Source organism: Eretmochelys imbricata, chromosome 11 (assembly GCF_965152235.1).
Source record: "Eretmochelys imbricata isolate rEreImb1 chromosome 11, rEreImb1.hap1, whole genome shotgun sequence".
Lineage (NCBI taxonomy): Eukaryota > Metazoa > Chordata > Testudines > Cheloniidae > Eretmochelys > Eretmochelys imbricata.
This window is the reverse complement of record NC_135582.1, coordinates 19,682,875-19,701,536: the sequence shown is the minus strand read 5'-3', so window position 1 is coordinate 19,701,536 and position 18,662 is coordinate 19,682,875. Positions and strand designations below refer to the sequence as shown.

The 18,662-nt window shown below is 40.2% G+C and overlaps 1 protein-coding gene across 1 annotated transcript in view; it reads right to left on the bottom strand.

The window, feature by feature from the left end:
* The window catches only part of THSD7B (thrombospondin type 1 domain containing 7B), a 408,861-nt gene that overhangs the window by 296,399 nt on the left and 93,800 nt on the right, over window positions 1–18,662 (bottom strand). The window contains exons 2-3 of the mRNA XM_077830083.1: window positions 10,791–11,601; window positions 392–643 (exon numbers count right to left, since the gene is read on the bottom strand). Coding sequence (XP_077686209.1) covers window positions 392–643; window positions 10,791–11,601 — 1,063 coding nt within the window. The remainder of the gene's footprint in view (window positions 1–391; window positions 644–10,790; window positions 11,602–18,662) is intronic.

The window sequence follows — 18,662 nt, the reverse complement described above, 5'->3', positions numbered from 1 at the left end:
ACCTCGAACATTACTCTGAAGACCAGAATGTCTGAGTCTGTGTGAAGCACTGGAAACAACTACAAGCATAGCTGAGAGCTTTTTTGTGTTTAGAGGATTACTGAGATTCATGGTGTGTTACCTTTCAATTTTTAAGATCTCAGCCATTTATGAATTACACCCGTGCAGCAGCATGGGCTTCCAGCTACTAATAGAGGAATAAGTTCACATTTATACTTAAAAAAAAAATCTTTGAATCACTAATCTTCTTGCGAAAATAAGGAGAGAGGGTGCAGAGAGACAGGAATAAATTTGACCCTCATTATCAAAGAGCTTTGCTTGTTCCCAACAAATAGGCAAACAGGGCTTTGCATTCCACTTGAAAAGGTGCTGATAAAAGCATGTAATATACCTGGGGCATGGATGCAGAAGTTCTTTTCCTCCTATGTTGCAGGCCTCCTTCTCTTCTAGCTCAGGGCACTCCTTCCCAGTGCCTACTGCGATGTACTTTATGCTCCTGTGTCTGCTTCGGAATCCTGGTGAGAGATCCCCCGAGTGACAAGTCTTTGAGCAGGTGCTCCATACAGACCAAATTGATGTCTCGCAATCTTTAGGCATGACACATGACTGAAAGGTTGGTGGGATGGTTTCTTGCATACAAAGGCTGTGATGAGAAAATGGTAAAAAAGAGTAGAAGAGTTCTTGTTTGTTGCTGGATTTAAATTTTTCTACAGTCCCCTCCCACCTCACTGCCCTCCCTCTCCCCAAAAAATTATATACTATAAACCAGGTTCTGATCTCACTTCCACCAGTGCAAATCCAGAGTAATTTCAGTTAAGTTAATGGAGTTATACCAGGGCAAAAGTGGTGTAAATGAAAGGTGAATCAGGTGCAATAGCATAATTAATCTGCCATGTTTTAGGAAAGATTGTATTTAGATTTTTTTATGCTAAAATATCTTGCCCAGTATATGTCCAGCTCACCTCCTGAGTTAGAACAGATTCAAAAAGCAGTACAATGATGATATACTCTGCAAACTTCTTTTTATGAGCTGGATCAAGCCAGTACTTCACAGTCTATCCAGGACAAAAAACAAAACAAAAAACACAGAATATTGCAGAATTGCTGTCACTATAAACAGCTCACGTCACCACATTCTTTCTGTTGGATATCCAAGAGTCCAAGTGAGTCAGGAGTTGTAATAGTTCCTGCTGAACAACACTTCTCTGAGAGACTGGAGGGAGCTCAACATCTTTAGGATGAAGCAATAAAATAGGTTTTTTAACCCTGTGATTCTGGGATCACACCAAGAAGTAGCGTGACATGCTAACCAAAAACATATTCGTTCTATTAGACATTCTAGCTTTGCCTTCTCCTGGCTAGATTAAAACCACTAAATTAAATATTTCTATATCCACAGAGTGATTCCAAAGCCAAATGAAAGTAAAAAGCTCCTAGAATTTTGCAGCTGGATTCTGTGGATCTGATTCTCCACTATTTTCTCCTTTTGTCATATATACCTGTGCAAAATCATTGTGAAGTGCTTGCTCACTTTACAGAAGTGAGCATCGCTATGTCAGGTGACCGTGGAGAAGCAGGTCTTAAGAGTTTACAGCTGCAGACAGCTTTATGTTAGAATGACCCAAGAGTACCTCAACAAAAAAACCAAAAAGCAAATAATCCCTGAAGTACAGCATTAAAACAGATTTCCAAAAATACATAAGCTTGATTACTTCAGGCAAGTAACTTCTTACAGCAAAAGCAATGAGGAGTCCTCATTACACCTTAGAGACTAACAAAATTTGTTTTTGCTGATACAGACTAATATGGCTACCACTATGAAACTTCTTACAGTAGGCAGACTCAAGTCAAGTGCCCATTTTCTCTCCGATTAAATATCCCAACGTTAGCTACAGGAGCACACGTATGCAGGTAGCTACCTGATCAATTTCCTTTTTTCTTCTGCTCAATGGCATATAGTAGAACTACAAAAGAGAACCTGCAGAAAACAACCATTCCTGCTCCACCCCTTTACAGTCTCACCTCCTCCACAGCCATCTGCAGTTCAGCCACAGAGCCATCAATGGCCCTCCAGAATAGAAGAAAACCCCTTTCCCACCCTCCAGGTCCCATAGCAACTGGTGCAATGGGAAGGTGGAAGGGGTAAAATGAAAAAGGATGTAGTGACTTAGGGACAGAGGTTTCACCCAGGAGACACCAAGGAAGTGGAGATGGGGGTGGAGAAGATAGAGCCAGCAGGGAAAGAAAATTGTCTGGGATGGGGAGTCCCAGGGAAAGAGAGAGTAAGCAGGTATTTGCCCAGACTTGTAAATGTCCGTGACTAATTTGCAAGGTTGGTATGAAACTATTACAAATGTAGCGCAGCTAAGTGCGGACTTCTCCTTTGTAATTTTATTCTTTTTCAGCCCCCAATGGCTCACAGTCAGGATTTTACCAAATGCAAAGAGCAAAGTGTGTAACTCTTAAAAGGTGAGAAATGTCAAGGGATCAGTTATTGAATCTCTTTTAGATTACTTACTAACACAGTGAAACTAACCGTGGCCTACTGTACAGAAAATACATCAGGGCACATGCTTTCATTCAGGGCTCTTTACTAGAAACTGGATACTTATAAAACTAATATAGAAGTGATCCTTTAACATGATTCTTCCATCGTGATCTAAAATGTCCTAGGTGCCTGACAGTACACAAGAGACCCCTGTCCTGGAAACTTAGAGTCCAGTATCAGACATGTGACAACTAATGGGAAATAAAGCAGAAAGAAGGGTTTGTGAGAGGGAGGACAAGAGTTACATCAATAGCTATTTAGATTGCAAGCTGTTTAGGGCAAGGACCTTCTCTTTGTTTGTATAATGGGGTAGGTGCTATCATAATACAAGTAAATACTAAGATCATACAGTTACTCAGCAATGTATGGTGGACAATTTTAAAAAATATGTAACATCTCTTTTGAGTCTCCCAGTAGAAGTAGGTCTCAAGGAAGAATCCAATAAGAAGAAAGTAGTGGTTTGGTGGACCAGCTCAGGCCACAAAACAGGAAGTAGAATGGGAGAGAAAAAGAAGAGATGGTTGTGGGAGAAGGGGAGAAAGCAGGAGGACAGGGGGAGCATATAGGCTGTGACCTTTGGTGGAGTGGCTCAGTCCTGGGGGTGCGGGGGATTAGGCTCTGGCTCCTTGTTAATATACTTTCCGCCAACATACCCCAGTAAAAAATAATGTGACCTGTGGAACATTTTGGGGGCCAGTTGCACAGGCATTCCACGTGGAATGCCAGTGTGGAGAACAAGGAGAGCAGGATTTTTTTTTTTTTGCTCACTCCAAACTGCTTTCTACTTTCTTGCAAAACCCTTTTTCCCTTCAATATAAACCCATATTCTCCCCCAAGGACCCCAAAGCATGATTCAATTGAATACATACATGAAAAATACTTTCTAGCCAAAGGTAAACCTGAGTTAAGGACTATGGATAGTCAAATCCCTCCCTTACTGCAAAGCTGGCACAAACGAGCACTCTGTGTTTATTTCACACACACACCCAAGAATTTTTACCCTGCCATACACATTTTTCTTTCTCTCTGAAGATTTCTTTACACTTCTAGTCACTCACTTCTCTTCATTTCCCACCCCCACCCCCTGTTTTTTCCCCCAGCTCTGCCCACTCTCTACACTTATTAAAGTAAGAATCTGAGATGGACTTTTGAACCCACCGTATTTAACTATGATGGTCAAGTGATTGAAGCATGGGACTGGGAACCACAGACTTGTGAATTCTAATTCCGGGTCTGATCCTCATTCCCTCTGTCATGGAGGGCAAGTCACTAACCACCTGTGTCACAGTCTCCCTATCTGTAAAATAGGGATACTACCCTCTTCAGTGAGGTGGGCGGAAGGCGGGTTAAACATGCTCAGAAAGCCATTTGAAGAGGCAGAGCACTTTAGCCAGAGCCCAGCTTTATGTAGCCATGAACACTACATTCCTGAAAATACTCTGAAAGCTGTATTAGTAACATTACAACACTTTAAATAAGCGTAGCACTTACATGGGCAGAGGTTTGTGCATTCCTGTCTGCAACTTTTGCCCTTACCAGCAAACATAATGCCTCTTTTCTACTTTATTACCTGCTGCCAGTCATAGGGCACACATAGCTATGCAGTTCTTGCACTATACTTAGATTTGACTCGTAACCAGGAGACAGTTTGAAGGACTTTGATAGGAAACAAACACAGGGGGGAAAGATGGATATGTGGGCTGTGCATTAGAACTACCAATTATTTTGCAGAATATAGGATAATTTAAAAACATTCAAGAGCAGCTGGCTCCTGTAACTATAGTTGCCATCCTGAGACAAACGAAGTTTGGAAGTGCCCTCACCACAATGGGGACAAATCCTGGTCCCATTGAAGTCAATAAGAGCATTGTCATTGTGAGTGCTCTGCACATTTGAAAATAGGGCCACTTAGAGGCTGACCTAGCTGCCATTGAAGTCAATAGCAAAATTCCCATTGATTTTCTTGAATTTGATTTGGTCTTTATATATTGCCCAAGTATGCCTTTAGGGGCCTAACTTTAAGCACCAACATTTGAAATTGTTTAATGTCAACCCTTCTGTGTCTTAGTTTCCTCACCTATAAAATTAGGAAACTACTTCCTTACCTCTGGGGTGTTGTGAGGGTGAATTAATTAGTGCGTAGAAACATTAAGTGCAACATATTGTTATCCTAAGCAAAGATTGTAAATGAGCTAAACATGCAAACTTAGGCACTCAGATATCAGGATGATTGCGGTATAAAAACCTGACTGGAAAGCGTTGACAACACTATGGGATAGTTCTCTCTTGTCCAATGGGGCCTAGGATGAGAACTCCATAACAATATTTAATTTTAGATATAGTAGGTATTGGGATCTAAGTTATGGGAGGTGTAATATTTACTCACTAACCCCCTCCATCATGACCTTTAACCACCAGCACAGGTACAAAATGTCAATACATTTTAACCATGGATTGGCAAGTCATATCCAAACAGCTTCGGAGCTTATCCCCACCCTAACCATTTTTAATCTTTTTCTTTGTAGTATTAGGCTAGGCAGACTGCCTTATTTCCCTGTTACTAGTTTATCTATACATTGCTCAGGACATTAGTAAGACAGTGTGCAACATATTGTTTAAAAACCTTCCTAATTTCTAATAGATAAGGAGCTAGTGAAAGTAAATTCCTGGGATTACAGTAATTACTGGGATTACTGATTACACTGGGAAATTTCAGTGGATCTCAACATGGCTAATAGGGCATCTGATACCAACATTTTAAAGCGAGTGTCATCTGAAACTAGCCTTACATACAGCTGTGTACCCGCATTCTATTTTGGGGGGTTTATAGCTGTAACTGAGATTAGAATCTGCGGCAAAACCTGGATTGAACAAGTTAACGTAAAGCAAGTAAACAGCCCTGAATGGTGTCAAAGAACTGGATTTTCTTTTCATTTTAATATTGCGAGTGAGCAAAGGTAGTGAAAAATAGATACATACACATACACATACTCTGGGCAATGTTACCTCATAACATCTACTCCCCAGCCGATTCGTATGTGCAACAACCCACTAAAATGTGAGTCTCACGGGTTTGTATCTGTTAGCTCAGAGACCTGAAGTCAAAATGATTGTGGCAGTGTCACCCAAAACCAAATGTAAAAACATGCTCTTTCCTCTTGGACAAAAGCTCAGACGCAGTCTTATGTATTCCAGATGTATCTGGGGCAAACTCACACAAGTAAAGACTAGACATGCAAGGCTTTGCTGTTAAGTTTGCTGAGCCTGTGAGCCAAAGATGCGATTTCACTGCCCAAATGAAAAGGATGTTTGGGAGACCTAGGTTCAAATTCCAATCCTAGCTCACTCAGGGTTCCAAAATGGGAATAAGAAAATGGCTTGGGAAAAGACTGAGCACATAAAGCTTTGTCTAGGCTGAGACCACCTCCAGAAATGTTCACTATTATGACAGCACAAGCATTGACCTGTTAAAATGAAAAATGTACTCACAATTCTATTTAAGCTATCTAGGCAGGCATTTATCTCACAGTCATAATCACTATGGTAGCTGGGACCAAGTTTTTCAAAAATGAGTTTCTAAAGTTGGGTTCTGAAATCCAGGTTAGCCTGCTAAAATTGTTTGGCCTGATTTTCAAAAGTGCTGAGTACATTCAGTAGGAACTGAGCATGTCCAGCACTTCTGAAAATTAAACCAGATCTACTTAGGAACCTAAAATGGATTTAGGAGCCTAACTTTAGGCACCAATTTTTGAAAATCTTGATTTAGGATTGTCTAAATCTGTCTGATCTACCTAACCCAACAGAATGAGTAGATCTTGGCCCAGTCTCCTATAGGTTTGCTCAGATGTGACAATGCAGAAACCACCAACATAAGAAGTGCCAGCATATACATTCTGGTGACTCACACAGAGGTTTCTATTTAAACACATAGCAAACTCTGCAGACTCTTTGGAAAAACAAAATGGAAATGCTCTTGAAATCCCTGAAATAAAAGAATGCATGATGTTTGATTTCAGAGTGATCCTTTTCAGGCCGTAATTATTAAAATGCTTCCACAAAAGATTGAGGTCTGGCCGCCCTTCCAACACCTTCAACTCCCCACAAAGTAATTCTAGCTTAGAGCTTTTCTTTTTTTGCAAGGGTGGTGCATTTTGCTCATGCACTTGTGGCTGAAACAGTCAAATGAATCCCTGTAGGGTGCAGGTTTTTTTAACTGAATACCTTATGCAGGGGATTCTTCTCACACATAATGCTTCATGCTGGACAGAGGAGGTTCTTTCAGCTGGCTTCTATTATGTTAGTTAACAACAATTAATGCAAAAATAAAAGCAGGTTTGAGGCAAGTAAGTTTCATACCATTGCTAGCCATCTCAAAAGGGCAGGCAGCTTCTATTAGTATGAACCATAAGCTTATTGGCTAAGAAGCCAAAATGAATTCCCCTCAGTAATCCTGCAGCTGCAAAGAGATGACTGCTGTCTTCCGCCTCATAACACATGAAAGCAGTTTGTGGCCTTATCAACGAAATACACTTTTTTGGCCAGACAAGGAGAGTTCTTTTCTATTTACAGATACATTTGTTTCAGTCTTTGTAACTATCTAAAACAGAGAGTTTAATTTCCATCTGAGGCATCTTTGCAAATATAGGACTGGACTGTGTAATCCTCACTCACAAATATTTCCAATAACTATTGCTAGCAAACGAAAGTAATGGTTGCACAAACTACCGCACAAATTAAACAACTTCAATAATAGGGAAGGCATCATGACTAACACGATACAGTCATATGTGCTGTAACATTCTAAAATTTGAGATCAGACTCACAGGTATTTACCTTCCTGAACTACTCTCTGGCAGTCAATTGACCACTTTGATTACCTGGCATTTTTCTTTTATGATTAAGCAGACATAAAGTTAATGAGCATGGTGAAATTCTTAGGCCATTTATCATAATAATTATTCAATGCTACGAGAGATTTCAGTACAGACATATTGTGTGGTACTTCCCATTTGCTTCAGTTTTTCTCATCTATAAAGACGTATCTCATCAGTACCTATTCAACACATCAAAGAAGAAACCTGGGCCAGGAAAAAGAAAAGGCTCATTTTCTCTTTCCAGTTCCACAGCAGATTTTTGGCTGCCTAAGCTCAGCTCTGCTCAGGGTTATGCAAATATGTTTGCTCTTCTTTGTCAGTGGCCAAAACTATTATTATTGTAAAGAGATGCTTCACAGGACCTGCAAGATCTGGTCCATTCTTCAACAGCAAGCTAGCAAATATGTCATGCAATGAAATGAGTTTGAAATTACTGAATGATTGTTTATGTTGTCTGGGACATGTTGCAGTGGTGACATTTTAGTTCCAGTATTCCAAGTGCAGTATGCTTTGGATTTTAGGTTTCTAGTACCAAATCACACAATTTCCACTAGCAACTGAGTAAAAAAAAAAAAAAAAAAAAGGTGCCCTTATAATGAAACGTGTGATAATCTGAGCACAATAAAATAACGCGATCTTTAACCCCCAACCAAATCACTAAAGGCAGCTTATTTTATTTATGCAATAATAGTAAATTATGAGCTAGATTAATAAGAATCTGTCATAAGAAAGTCTGCCAGAAGGAGGTTGCAGTAGTTATACCTGCCCTATAAAAAGGGACTAGCCCAAAAAAGGGGAAGGCACTGGGCAAGAAGGTGGCATGGCATCCCTTCAGCAGCTAATATCTCCAATGGCCAGTGATGGGACAATAGATGGGAAGGGCTCTGAGTTACTACAGAGAATTCTTTCCCAGGTGTCTGGCTGGTGGGTCTTGCCCACATGCTCAGGGTCTAAGTGCTCACCATATTTGAGGTCAGGAAGGAATTTTCCCGTAGGTCAGCTTGGCAGAGACCCTGGGGTGTTTTCACCTTCCTCTGCAGCATGGAGCATAGGTCACTTGCAGATTTAAACTAGTGTGAATGGTGGATTTTCCGTAACTTGAAATCTTTAAGCCATGATTTGAGGACTTCAGTAATTCAGCTAGAGGTTAGGGGTCTATTTCAGGGGTGGACGGGTGAGGTTCTGTGACCTGCAGTGCACAGGAGGTCACACTAGATAATAATGATGGTCATTTCTGACCTTAGAGTCCATGAGTCTCTGACAGTGGGGCTCTATGGCACCTCAGCTATAAATTGAATCTGCACCTTTCCCCCGACATAATGGAAGCCTGAATAGGGAATGCAGTGGTGGAAACACACTCTTCCTTTTCTTGGGGTGAATCTGCCAATGGATGCTTAGTGGCATGGAATGGTGTAACTTAACACAGAATTTTGTATGCATCATCTGTGGCGAAGCATGCATGTTAAGTGCCAGGAAATCAGTTAACTGGGTATAAGGGGATGTCTACACTGCACACTAAGCCCAGGCTCTGACTCCGGTTTCAGCCCAAGACCTGCTTCCATCCACATACAAATCAGTCTAATATGGGTCAGCAAGCACTCAGGATTCATGTCCTAGGACCCTCCTTGGGACGGGTGGAAGTGAGAATCTGAGTTCTGTTGTGACTCAGGTCCAAGCCCTTTAATTTCGCAGTGTGAATCCAGCTCAAACTGCAGACTTGAGTCAGAAGTTCTGGGTAGTGCAGTATGGACATGTTAGCATGGCTCTGAGACCAGTGTCCTGTAACTATAAGACCAAGTTTACAATGCAGTGTGGATGCTCAAGATCAGACCTGATAACACCAAGTCCACAAGCTCAGAGCCCACAGACCTGAGTTTACAATGAAGTGTAGACATACCCTGAGAGCCCATGAGCCAAATTCTGATATCACTGGGATACTAATCAGAAATAGCTCCATTAAAGTCTATGAGGGTGAAAGTGGTGTAAACAAGATTAAATTCAGGCTACGTATTTAGAGTCATGCAAAAAAGTAGAGCTGTCAGAAACTGCTGAAATAGTTTGCACTGACTCTTCTTCTGACCAATAAAAACATCTGTACTTTGCTGCAGGTATAATAAAAGCAGGTACAAAAAAGGCTACAGGGTATATTTCATCTCAGTATGTGAGCAAAGCATCGAACACAAAATAACCCCAGATCTCTCCAATCTGAATGTGAGCAGGTGCCAGGAGCTACAGATTAGTGAGAAATACACCGACTTCTGAAAAATTCAGGAGCAAGATTTCTGAAGAAGTTCTAATGTTATTGAAAAAAAAAGTTTGAATCCTAAATTAAATGGCAGTGTTAAGGTGTTTTAAATAAAAATCTGAGGAGAAATTGGAAGAATAAAAGGTTTTCACTGCTTGCTGTGACATAATTATAGGAATCCATACCATATGGTCTAAAAAAATGATTAGGTAGCAAAAAGAGGAGGGCAGTCAACAACTGCTATCACAGAAAGAAATGTAAGACTTCATTCTCTCCAAGATACTCTCATACCTACCACTGGCATCAATAAGAGTTGCATATGCATATGGAGGCCCATAATTACGCTTAGATGAAAATATAACTATTGTATTACTGAACTTCCATTAGCTAAAGCAACATTGCTGGAAATATCAATAGCTCAATTGTTACTGTGCCAAAATTCTTCACTGAGTTGCACCCATGTAATCAGTGAGAATATCAGGAGTTTAGGCTGGGGTAGATTTTGGCACATTCAGTCTAACAAAAGTAATATCATATTCTACAAGAATAATTTGTATCTGTAGCAAAAATTTTTTTTAATTGGAATTGTTAATATTAGAAAGAAAGCAATATACTCTTCCATTTCCTTTAATGGCCAAACAAAAATCAGTTGAGACCTATGTAACGGCAACAGACCCCAGCCGTCAGCAGGCAGGATTGAACCGGGGACATCAATGCATGAACCTCTACAACATGAGCTAAAAGCCAATTGGCTGCTAGCTAAGACTGTAGACCAGACTCATTTAGCTCTCTCTCTCTTTAAGTGTTTCGATGCCAGAAGATGGGACAGAACACCACACCCAGGAGGTATGTGGGTTACACTAGCACAAAAAGGAGCATTAAAAACAAAATTCATGTAAACATTCACAAATGGTAAAAGTATGCAAAATAGCCCACTTACACTGGCTTTGCAAGGAGGGTAAACAAAACAAAAAACAAAAAGTGCATTAAAATGTGGTTTTAAAACTCAAAAACTACGTGCATTTGCATCATGTTACCAGGCAAAACCTGTTTGTTTGCCAGCTTTCTGCAAAACAAACCTATTTTGGATAAAATTAAAAGATGAATGTGAAGATACCCTTACCTCAGCATCGCATTTTTTCCATCACTCCTTGTACACCTAACCTGCCTTGTCTGATAACCTATCTCTACATCCCATGGCTTGGAATAGTGGTGGGATTTATAACTTTGCAGTTTGAATGTGCTTCGTTCTGCAGAATCTGAACTGAAATCCAGCATAGTTCTTCCAATAAGACTAACTTCTTTAAGATGAGGCAACCTGCATTTACTCCAAGGTCCAACTTGAAGACTGTAAGTGTATTCCTCTTCCCCAAGAGAGCATGAGATAGGGACATCACAGATTCTTGATTCAGTAAGGTTTGGACAATTGGAACCACCATAGAGCGGAGGAGAGATAACAAAACGAGTTCTGTGTTGTAAACTCTTCACACAGTCTTTGATGCACTCAGACCATTTGGAGAATTCTGATACAACACAATCCCGTGGACAAGGTATTAGACAAGCTTGTTCTACAGGTGGCTGTGGTATAAAATATTCACATATTTCACTTGCAACTGTAGTTCTATTCAGTTTCTGAATACAATGTACGCTTCTGTGTTGTAGCCCGTGCTGTGCAGTCACACAGTCTGTAGTCCTTGGTTTGACTTCACCATGAGCAAAAGGAACAAGCACACATATCTGCCATTCTGAAACTTCCCACTCAAAGAGTTCAAGGTGCCAGTCACATACTTGAAAGCAGCTCCTTTGGTTTTCAGGTTTGTCCCTCAGTTCACAGTTTGAATGGTGGGTTGTCCAACCTTCTACATGGACACACCACACTGCACGACTCTGAATACCACCTGACCCGCAGTCACCGATACATCGCCCCCAAAGACCTATGAAAGAAAGAAAACATTGAGCAAATCGTTAGAATGCTCTTCTACAAGAAAAGTGAGATTTCAGAAAGACTAATTAGAATCCATTGCTGCCATTAATCCATACTAAAAACCTCCTCCTGAAGTCAATGAGGGTTCTGCTGTGGAATAGTAGCAAGATCAAGCTATAGAACAGTATATCACAGTTTCTGTATACTAGTAAATAATTTTCATCTTGACTCTGCAGTATACTGAATGCATCCTAAAAGCCAGACTTGACTCTCTCCCCTTTCACATCGCTGGGAGCTAACCCCTTTCAGAGTTTTGAGGAAAGAAAGTCAGGTTAGACAAAAGAATAAATATTCTTAATCGGGGAAATTAGTCAATGGAATGAACTACATGGTAAGGCAGCTGAATCATCAGAGATGCCAAAAACCAGGATAGATTTAAAAAAACTAGAAAAATAAGATCGTGCTCTTTGCCGGAGGCTGAAGTGGAGGTTCTGACTTTTCTAACCTCATCTACTACTGTATGTACCGTATAGGCCAGGTTTTGTGAGGTGCTTCATTTGGGAGTAGAGGATGTTCAACAGCTAACAGAAAATGATCAGCACCTCACAAGCATTGAACTTTAAATTACTCAGGAGAGAATAAATTTAATATGTACTGCCACTGGAAACTGCATGGTACCATAGCTGACACATCAAGCACAGAGACCAAAAGGAAACTTATTATGAAATTTTGTAACTGCATATGCAAACACATCAGAACTGTTAAGCGTAGTTATACAAATCTTATCTAAAGAGTTGCTAGTACATTTGTTTTAAGCCAAAATTTTGCTGTTTCAGCTTTGTTTCATCAAAAAAGAATATTTCTATGGAATAACTGATATCAAGTTTATGCTGTATGAAATTACTGGCAACCTGGGGGAAAGAGAAACCTGGACTGAATTTGCTGTGTTAAAAAAGGAATACAGCCAACCTGACATGAGAGCTTAGTTATTAATATCATTCCTTACCTCAGAAAGTTTCCGAAGTCCAGTCAAAACACTATTTCACTGGGTAATATATTATGAATATAATGTGCACTTGAAAATATACTGCAACCGTCCTAGAGTTTTAACAGACCTGGCTGATGAGCTTGCTGGACTGTTAATAGTGATTTTCAGTAAGTCTTGGTGCACTTTTTAAAAAGGGTAAATGGGATGAACCAGATAATTATAGGCCTTTCAACCTATCTTCAATCCAGGGCAACATGTTGAAGAGACAGATACAGGACTCGCTTAATAGAGGATGAAAGGAGAATAATGTACTTAGTACAAATTAGCTTGAGATTATGGAAAAATAGATCCTTCAAACGAATGAAGATTTTTTGATGAGATTACAAGTTTGGTTAATAAAGGTAATAGTGCTGATTTAATATACTTAGAGTTCTGTAAGGCATTTTGACTTGGTATTGCATGATATTTTGATTTAAAAAACCTAAGAAGATTTAAAATTAACATGGTTCATGTCACACTGTCAGGAGTGGCTCACTACCATGTGTACCTACCTCAGGGCAGGCTACCAAAAGCACTCCAAACTGGTGATATGTTCAAAAATTAGATTTAACCAACCCAGCAACCAATGTGAATTCCTGGATCACTATAAAAGTCTTACCATGGAATGACAGGACAGTCCCCTTAGACTTTCCAGTCTATCTTGCCATCGAGGCAAACTGGACTTAGTGATAAATGGTCACTTACACCAAAAATCACAACATAGGGTGCTTCCAATCCCAAGGAACTAGTCACTTACTTCAGATCAGTTGGTGCCCTAGATCCCACACCAAAGACCAGGCCTGCAGCCAATCCTGTAATAAACTATTCAAAGGTTTATTAACTTTCTTATTTCTTTTTCCTAGTTATTTACGGGTTAAAGCAAGCAAACACACACAAATGAGCTGCAATCTAAATCTTAAAAGTGACAGAGTGTCTTTCAGGGAAGACCCAGGAGGTAGCCCCTGGGGATCTCTGGCTTCAGTTTGGTGTCTCTGGCTCTGTGAGAGTTCAGATAGCAAAAGAGATGAAATATTATCCTGTGTCTTTGTTTTATTTCCTTCATTTGGCCTCCATGCCCATAGGACGAGCTTCCTTGCACATAGGGTTGGTCAATGGACCTACTGAACCTTGGAAATGCTTTGTATTGTGATATTCCTTGATAGACCATCTGATTTTGATAGTTCTTCTGGACAGGGTGGGGGACGCTTCCCATCTGGATTCACAAGTTTAGAGCTAACATTTTCAAAGTTATAAAGCAAACCTTGCATATTTCCGTATAGCATGGAATACAGACATTACAAATAAGATTAATGCATGCAGCAACTTACAAACATTCTACAGAGTCTAAACACCAAATACATTCTTATAAGATTAATACACTATCATAATTAAATGGTCTGGTCTCCAGCCATGAGTTTGTCAGTTCTTAGCTAATGCCTGCAGCCTTGACAAGAGCTGACATCTGGGCTCACAGCACCACAGCCCACATGAAAAACTGGCTAACTGATAGCTCTCAAAATGTAATTGTAAAGGGGGAAATAGTCACCAAGCAGGTGTGTTTTCAGCAGGGGTTCATTCTTGGCCCTATACTATTCTTCCAGGTCATTGATAATGCTAAAAACATAAAAACATCACAGATAAAGTTTGCAGATGACATAAAAAATGGGTGAGTGGTAAGTAATGAAGAAAACAGGTCACTGATTCCAAGGAATCTGGATAGCTTAGTAAACTGTAAGCAAGCAAAAACATGAATTTTAATACAGCTAAATGTAAATGCATACATCTAGGAACAAAGACTGTATAAGACCATAATTACAGAATGAGACATTCTATCCTGCGAAGCAGTGACTCTGAAAAGTTTGGGGATACTGGTGGATAATCTCGCAAACATGAGCTCCCATATTAACACTGTGTCCAAAAGAACTGACATGATCCTAGGATGCATAAACAGGGGAATCTTGAGGAGGAGAAGAGAGGTTATGTTTCCTCTGTTTGGCTGTGGTTCGCCTGCTGCTGCAATCCTGTGTCAGTTTTGGTGCGCACAATTTAAAAGAAGGATATTGATAAACTGAAAAGGGTTTATAGAAGAGCTACTAGAATGATTAAAAGGTTAGAAAACACACAGTCTCGTGATAGAATCAAGGAGCTCACTCTATTTAGCTCAACAAAGAAAAGGTTAAGGGGTGACTTGACTACAGTTTATTAAATATTTGTTATCCATATAGATACTTACAATGGGGTTTTCATTCTAATAACAATCTAATTTTTTCAAACCCTTCAGAAAAAGGGTATAACGAGCCAATGGTTAGAAACTGAAACTAGACAAATTCAGACTACAAATAAGACAATTTTTTTTTAACAGTGACAGTAATTAACCTTTGGAACAATTTACTGAGGGTTGTGGTGGATTCTCCATCACTGACAACTTTTAAATCAAGACTGGATATTCTTCTAAAAGATATGCGCTAAGAATTCTTTTGGGGAAGTTCTATGTCCTTTGTTACATAGGAGGTCAGACTAGATAACAGAGTGGTCCCGCCTGGCCTTAAAAATCTATTAATCTATTCCTATAGGATTTTTAGAGCCAGAAGACAACTTGCAATAATAGGTGTATTTATAATAATATGTGGAACTCCACAATACTACGTTAATTTCTGTTTTATCAATTTTAAAATCTGTCATATGGTTACAAGTCTAAAAAACAAGACTTAATCGCAATTATATTATAATGTAGTTCAATCAAAAATGCAAATACACACTCAGCATAGTATTGCAAAGTAGGCTATTTTTCAACATTTTTTTTTAACAGAGAGGATTAAGACACTGCAAAAAAGGAGTCATCATAAAACAGACTCAGGTGCAAGCAGTATTCCCTGAGTGAAGACCTGTCTTGTGATGATCTTTGTATTTCTGTTGATTTCTTGATTACGCTCAGGTCTGGAGGTATAGTCCAGGCTCAGCTGTACGATCCTGACTAGTAGCCTACCACTGAAATCTGTACTGAGAGCAAAACTCCTGATAAATTAATAGCCATTTTGTCTGAGCAAGGAGTAGAGGCGCGTATCTGAGCTGAACAGAGCATTAGGAGAGAACACAAGAACACAATACATTCAACATTCTGTCCCTAAACATTATTGCTACCCCTTCTCCTCCCCAGAGCTACAGCAAGTTGCTCTGGTGCTAAACCTGCCAAGACTATTGTTTCCTCTAATACGCAAGCACCGGGGGGAGGGGGGGGAGGGAGGGGGGGTGTTTGAAGAGAGATGGAACTGCATGTTAATTTGCATATTTGCTATATTAAACTTCCTAGTGCTAGCATCCAAACTACTTGTAGGTGTGAAAGTTAGAATGTTTCATAAATATAACATTTAGTTGTTTGTGCCCTGGCTTTTAAGTAAAATCTTTATAATGCTAGCTTTAGTAAGCCTCACCAGGTATTTGTATTGCATTACGAAATATAGAATACTAAGTATTATAAGACATGTAAGAATGTAATTTCTGACATCTTAGACCAAAGAAAAGGTTTTAGGTTTGGGATTTTCTGGGTTCCCTGTACCCTCAGACCTCAATCCTTCTCCTTCCACCATACATAACCAGTAAAGATAATTCACCTCAAAGCACCAGACAGTACTTGTCCTCTGTAGTACAAACAGCAGCCCATCCCCACACCCAGCTTTTAAAAGCCAATTAGACATTTAACAAGGAATTAAATCCCTGTATGCTGAAGGTGCCTCAAGCATATGGATCTAAGGAGAATGATCCCAAGCATGTTGCTACATTCATATATGGCTGTAGAAAAGATAGGAGCAGGCAAGCTACTGGACAAGTGCAACCATGTTTTCAAGTTAACCACAAACCGCTAACAATTTTTTAAATTTTACTTGTGGCAAAACTGTGTTTCAAACCATCCTAGTTTAAACATGTTAGCATGTTTTTAACATGCTATATTTTCACAGTGTAGACAATTGGCAATTTCAGCAAAGAGGCAAAACAAGAATCAGACACAGGGATTCAACTAGACCAGTGGTTCTCAAACTGTGGGTTGGGACCCCAGAGTGGGTCACGACCCTATTCCTGAAGCCTGAGGGATTCGGCCCTGGGTGGCAGGGGTCAGGTTACAGACTCCCTGGCTGGGACAGAAGCCCTTGGGCTTCAGCTTTGACCCCTTCCCCATCCAGGGCAGTATGGCTCGGTCTTTGGCTCCCCGACCCTGGGCAGTGGGAATCACGCAGACTCAGGCTTCAGCCCCCGCTCCTGGAGTCATGTAGTATTTTTTGTTGCCAGAAGGAGGTCATGGTGCAATGAAGTTTGAGAACCCCTGCACTAGACCCCCAGTCCCCACCAGTTCAAGTTTAGTTATACTGATGGGGCAATACGGGAAAGCATTCTGCCACTGCCCCCACTACTCCTGCTTTATGGATAGCTAGAGGATCTCTGCAGAGCCACAATTTGACATAATTCATAAGCTAAAAATGTAAATACAGTAAATATTGTAAATTACACTAAAATGTAAATATTTTTGTTCAAGAGAACAAAGCATCGCAACCCCTTACTTTTAGGTGCTTTGCCAACCCCCACGTTAGAGGCCTAGGCTCCATGTATAATGCATGGGGACAGTCAGGTGCCTAAGAATGGGATCTGCAAAAGGCATCACACTGAGTGGCAAGCCAGTTAATCTAGCCAGTAGGAAATGCTGAAGAGATGGCTATTGACTAAGCCCTGCCTCTCAAGGGGAGTTAGGCACCTAACTCTGGGCTGGGGGGGGGGTGCCTATCTTTGCTTGGGATTCTCAGCCATAAACCTGAAATTCAGCTTCCTTAAATTAGGTTGCAAAGCTGTTTCTTGCAAAAACACACCCAAGGGAAGTGCATCATCCTTATAACTTTTAGCCCCATCACTAGGACATTCATCTGGGATGTGGAAAACCCAGGTTCCAGTGAATATATGAATATATAACTACTGATACTTCTGTTGGAGTTCTTCCATTGGGTAATAGAGACCATTGTCCCAGAATATGCCATAGTCCAGGGATTAGAACCACCTCTGTGCGGGAGGGGGAGAGATCCAAGTTCAAATACCTTTGCCACATCAGGATAAGGGAGGAATGGAATCCAGGTCTCCTGCATGCTCTAACCCTAACTCCTGGGAAGTTACCTTTGCCTCCTCCTCCCATTTTGTGTGGGGTTAGGTGTGTGTGGAGGACTTTAACGACCCAGACATCTGTTGTAAAAGCAATATGGCAAAACACAAAATGTGCAATAAGTTCTTGGAACGTACTGGGGGCAACTTTTTATTTCAGAAAGTGGAGGAAATATACAGCTATTTTAGACTTGATTCTGATCAACAGGATAGAATTGGTTGCAAATCTGAAGATGGAAGGCAATTTGGTCAAAAGTGAGTGGATAGATTTTGTGATTCTAAAGAAAGGAAGGAAAAGAGTAGCAGAATAAGGGCAATGAACTTCAAAAGAGCAGACTTCAACAAGTTCAGAGAACTGGTAGGAAAGGTCCAATGGAAAGAAAATCGAAGGGATAAAAGAGAACTGGCAGTTTCTCAGTGAGAAAATATTAAAGAAACGACAGCAAGCTATCCCAATACAAAGGAAAGATAGGAAGACTAGCAACAGGCCAATATGGCTCCATCAGGAGCCATTTAATCACCTAAAAAAAACAAAAAACAAAAAGCAATCCTACAAAAAGTGGAAACATGGACATATCACTAAGGATGAGTACAAAAGAATAGTGCAAGCAACTAGGGACAAAATCAGAACTGCAAAGGTACAAAATGAGTTACTCCTAGCAAAGTACGTAAAAGGCAATAAGAAAAGGTTCTTTAAATGCATTAGGTTAGGAACAATAGAAAGACATAGGAAAGCATAGGTCCTCTACTTAGTGGGGAAGGAGAGCTAATAATAGATAACATCAAGGCGACTGAGATGTTTAATGCCTATTTTGCTTTAGTCTTCACAAAAAAAGGTGAATTGTGACCAGATACTTAGCACAATTAACAATAACCGCACAGAGGAAAGAATGCAAGCAGAATAG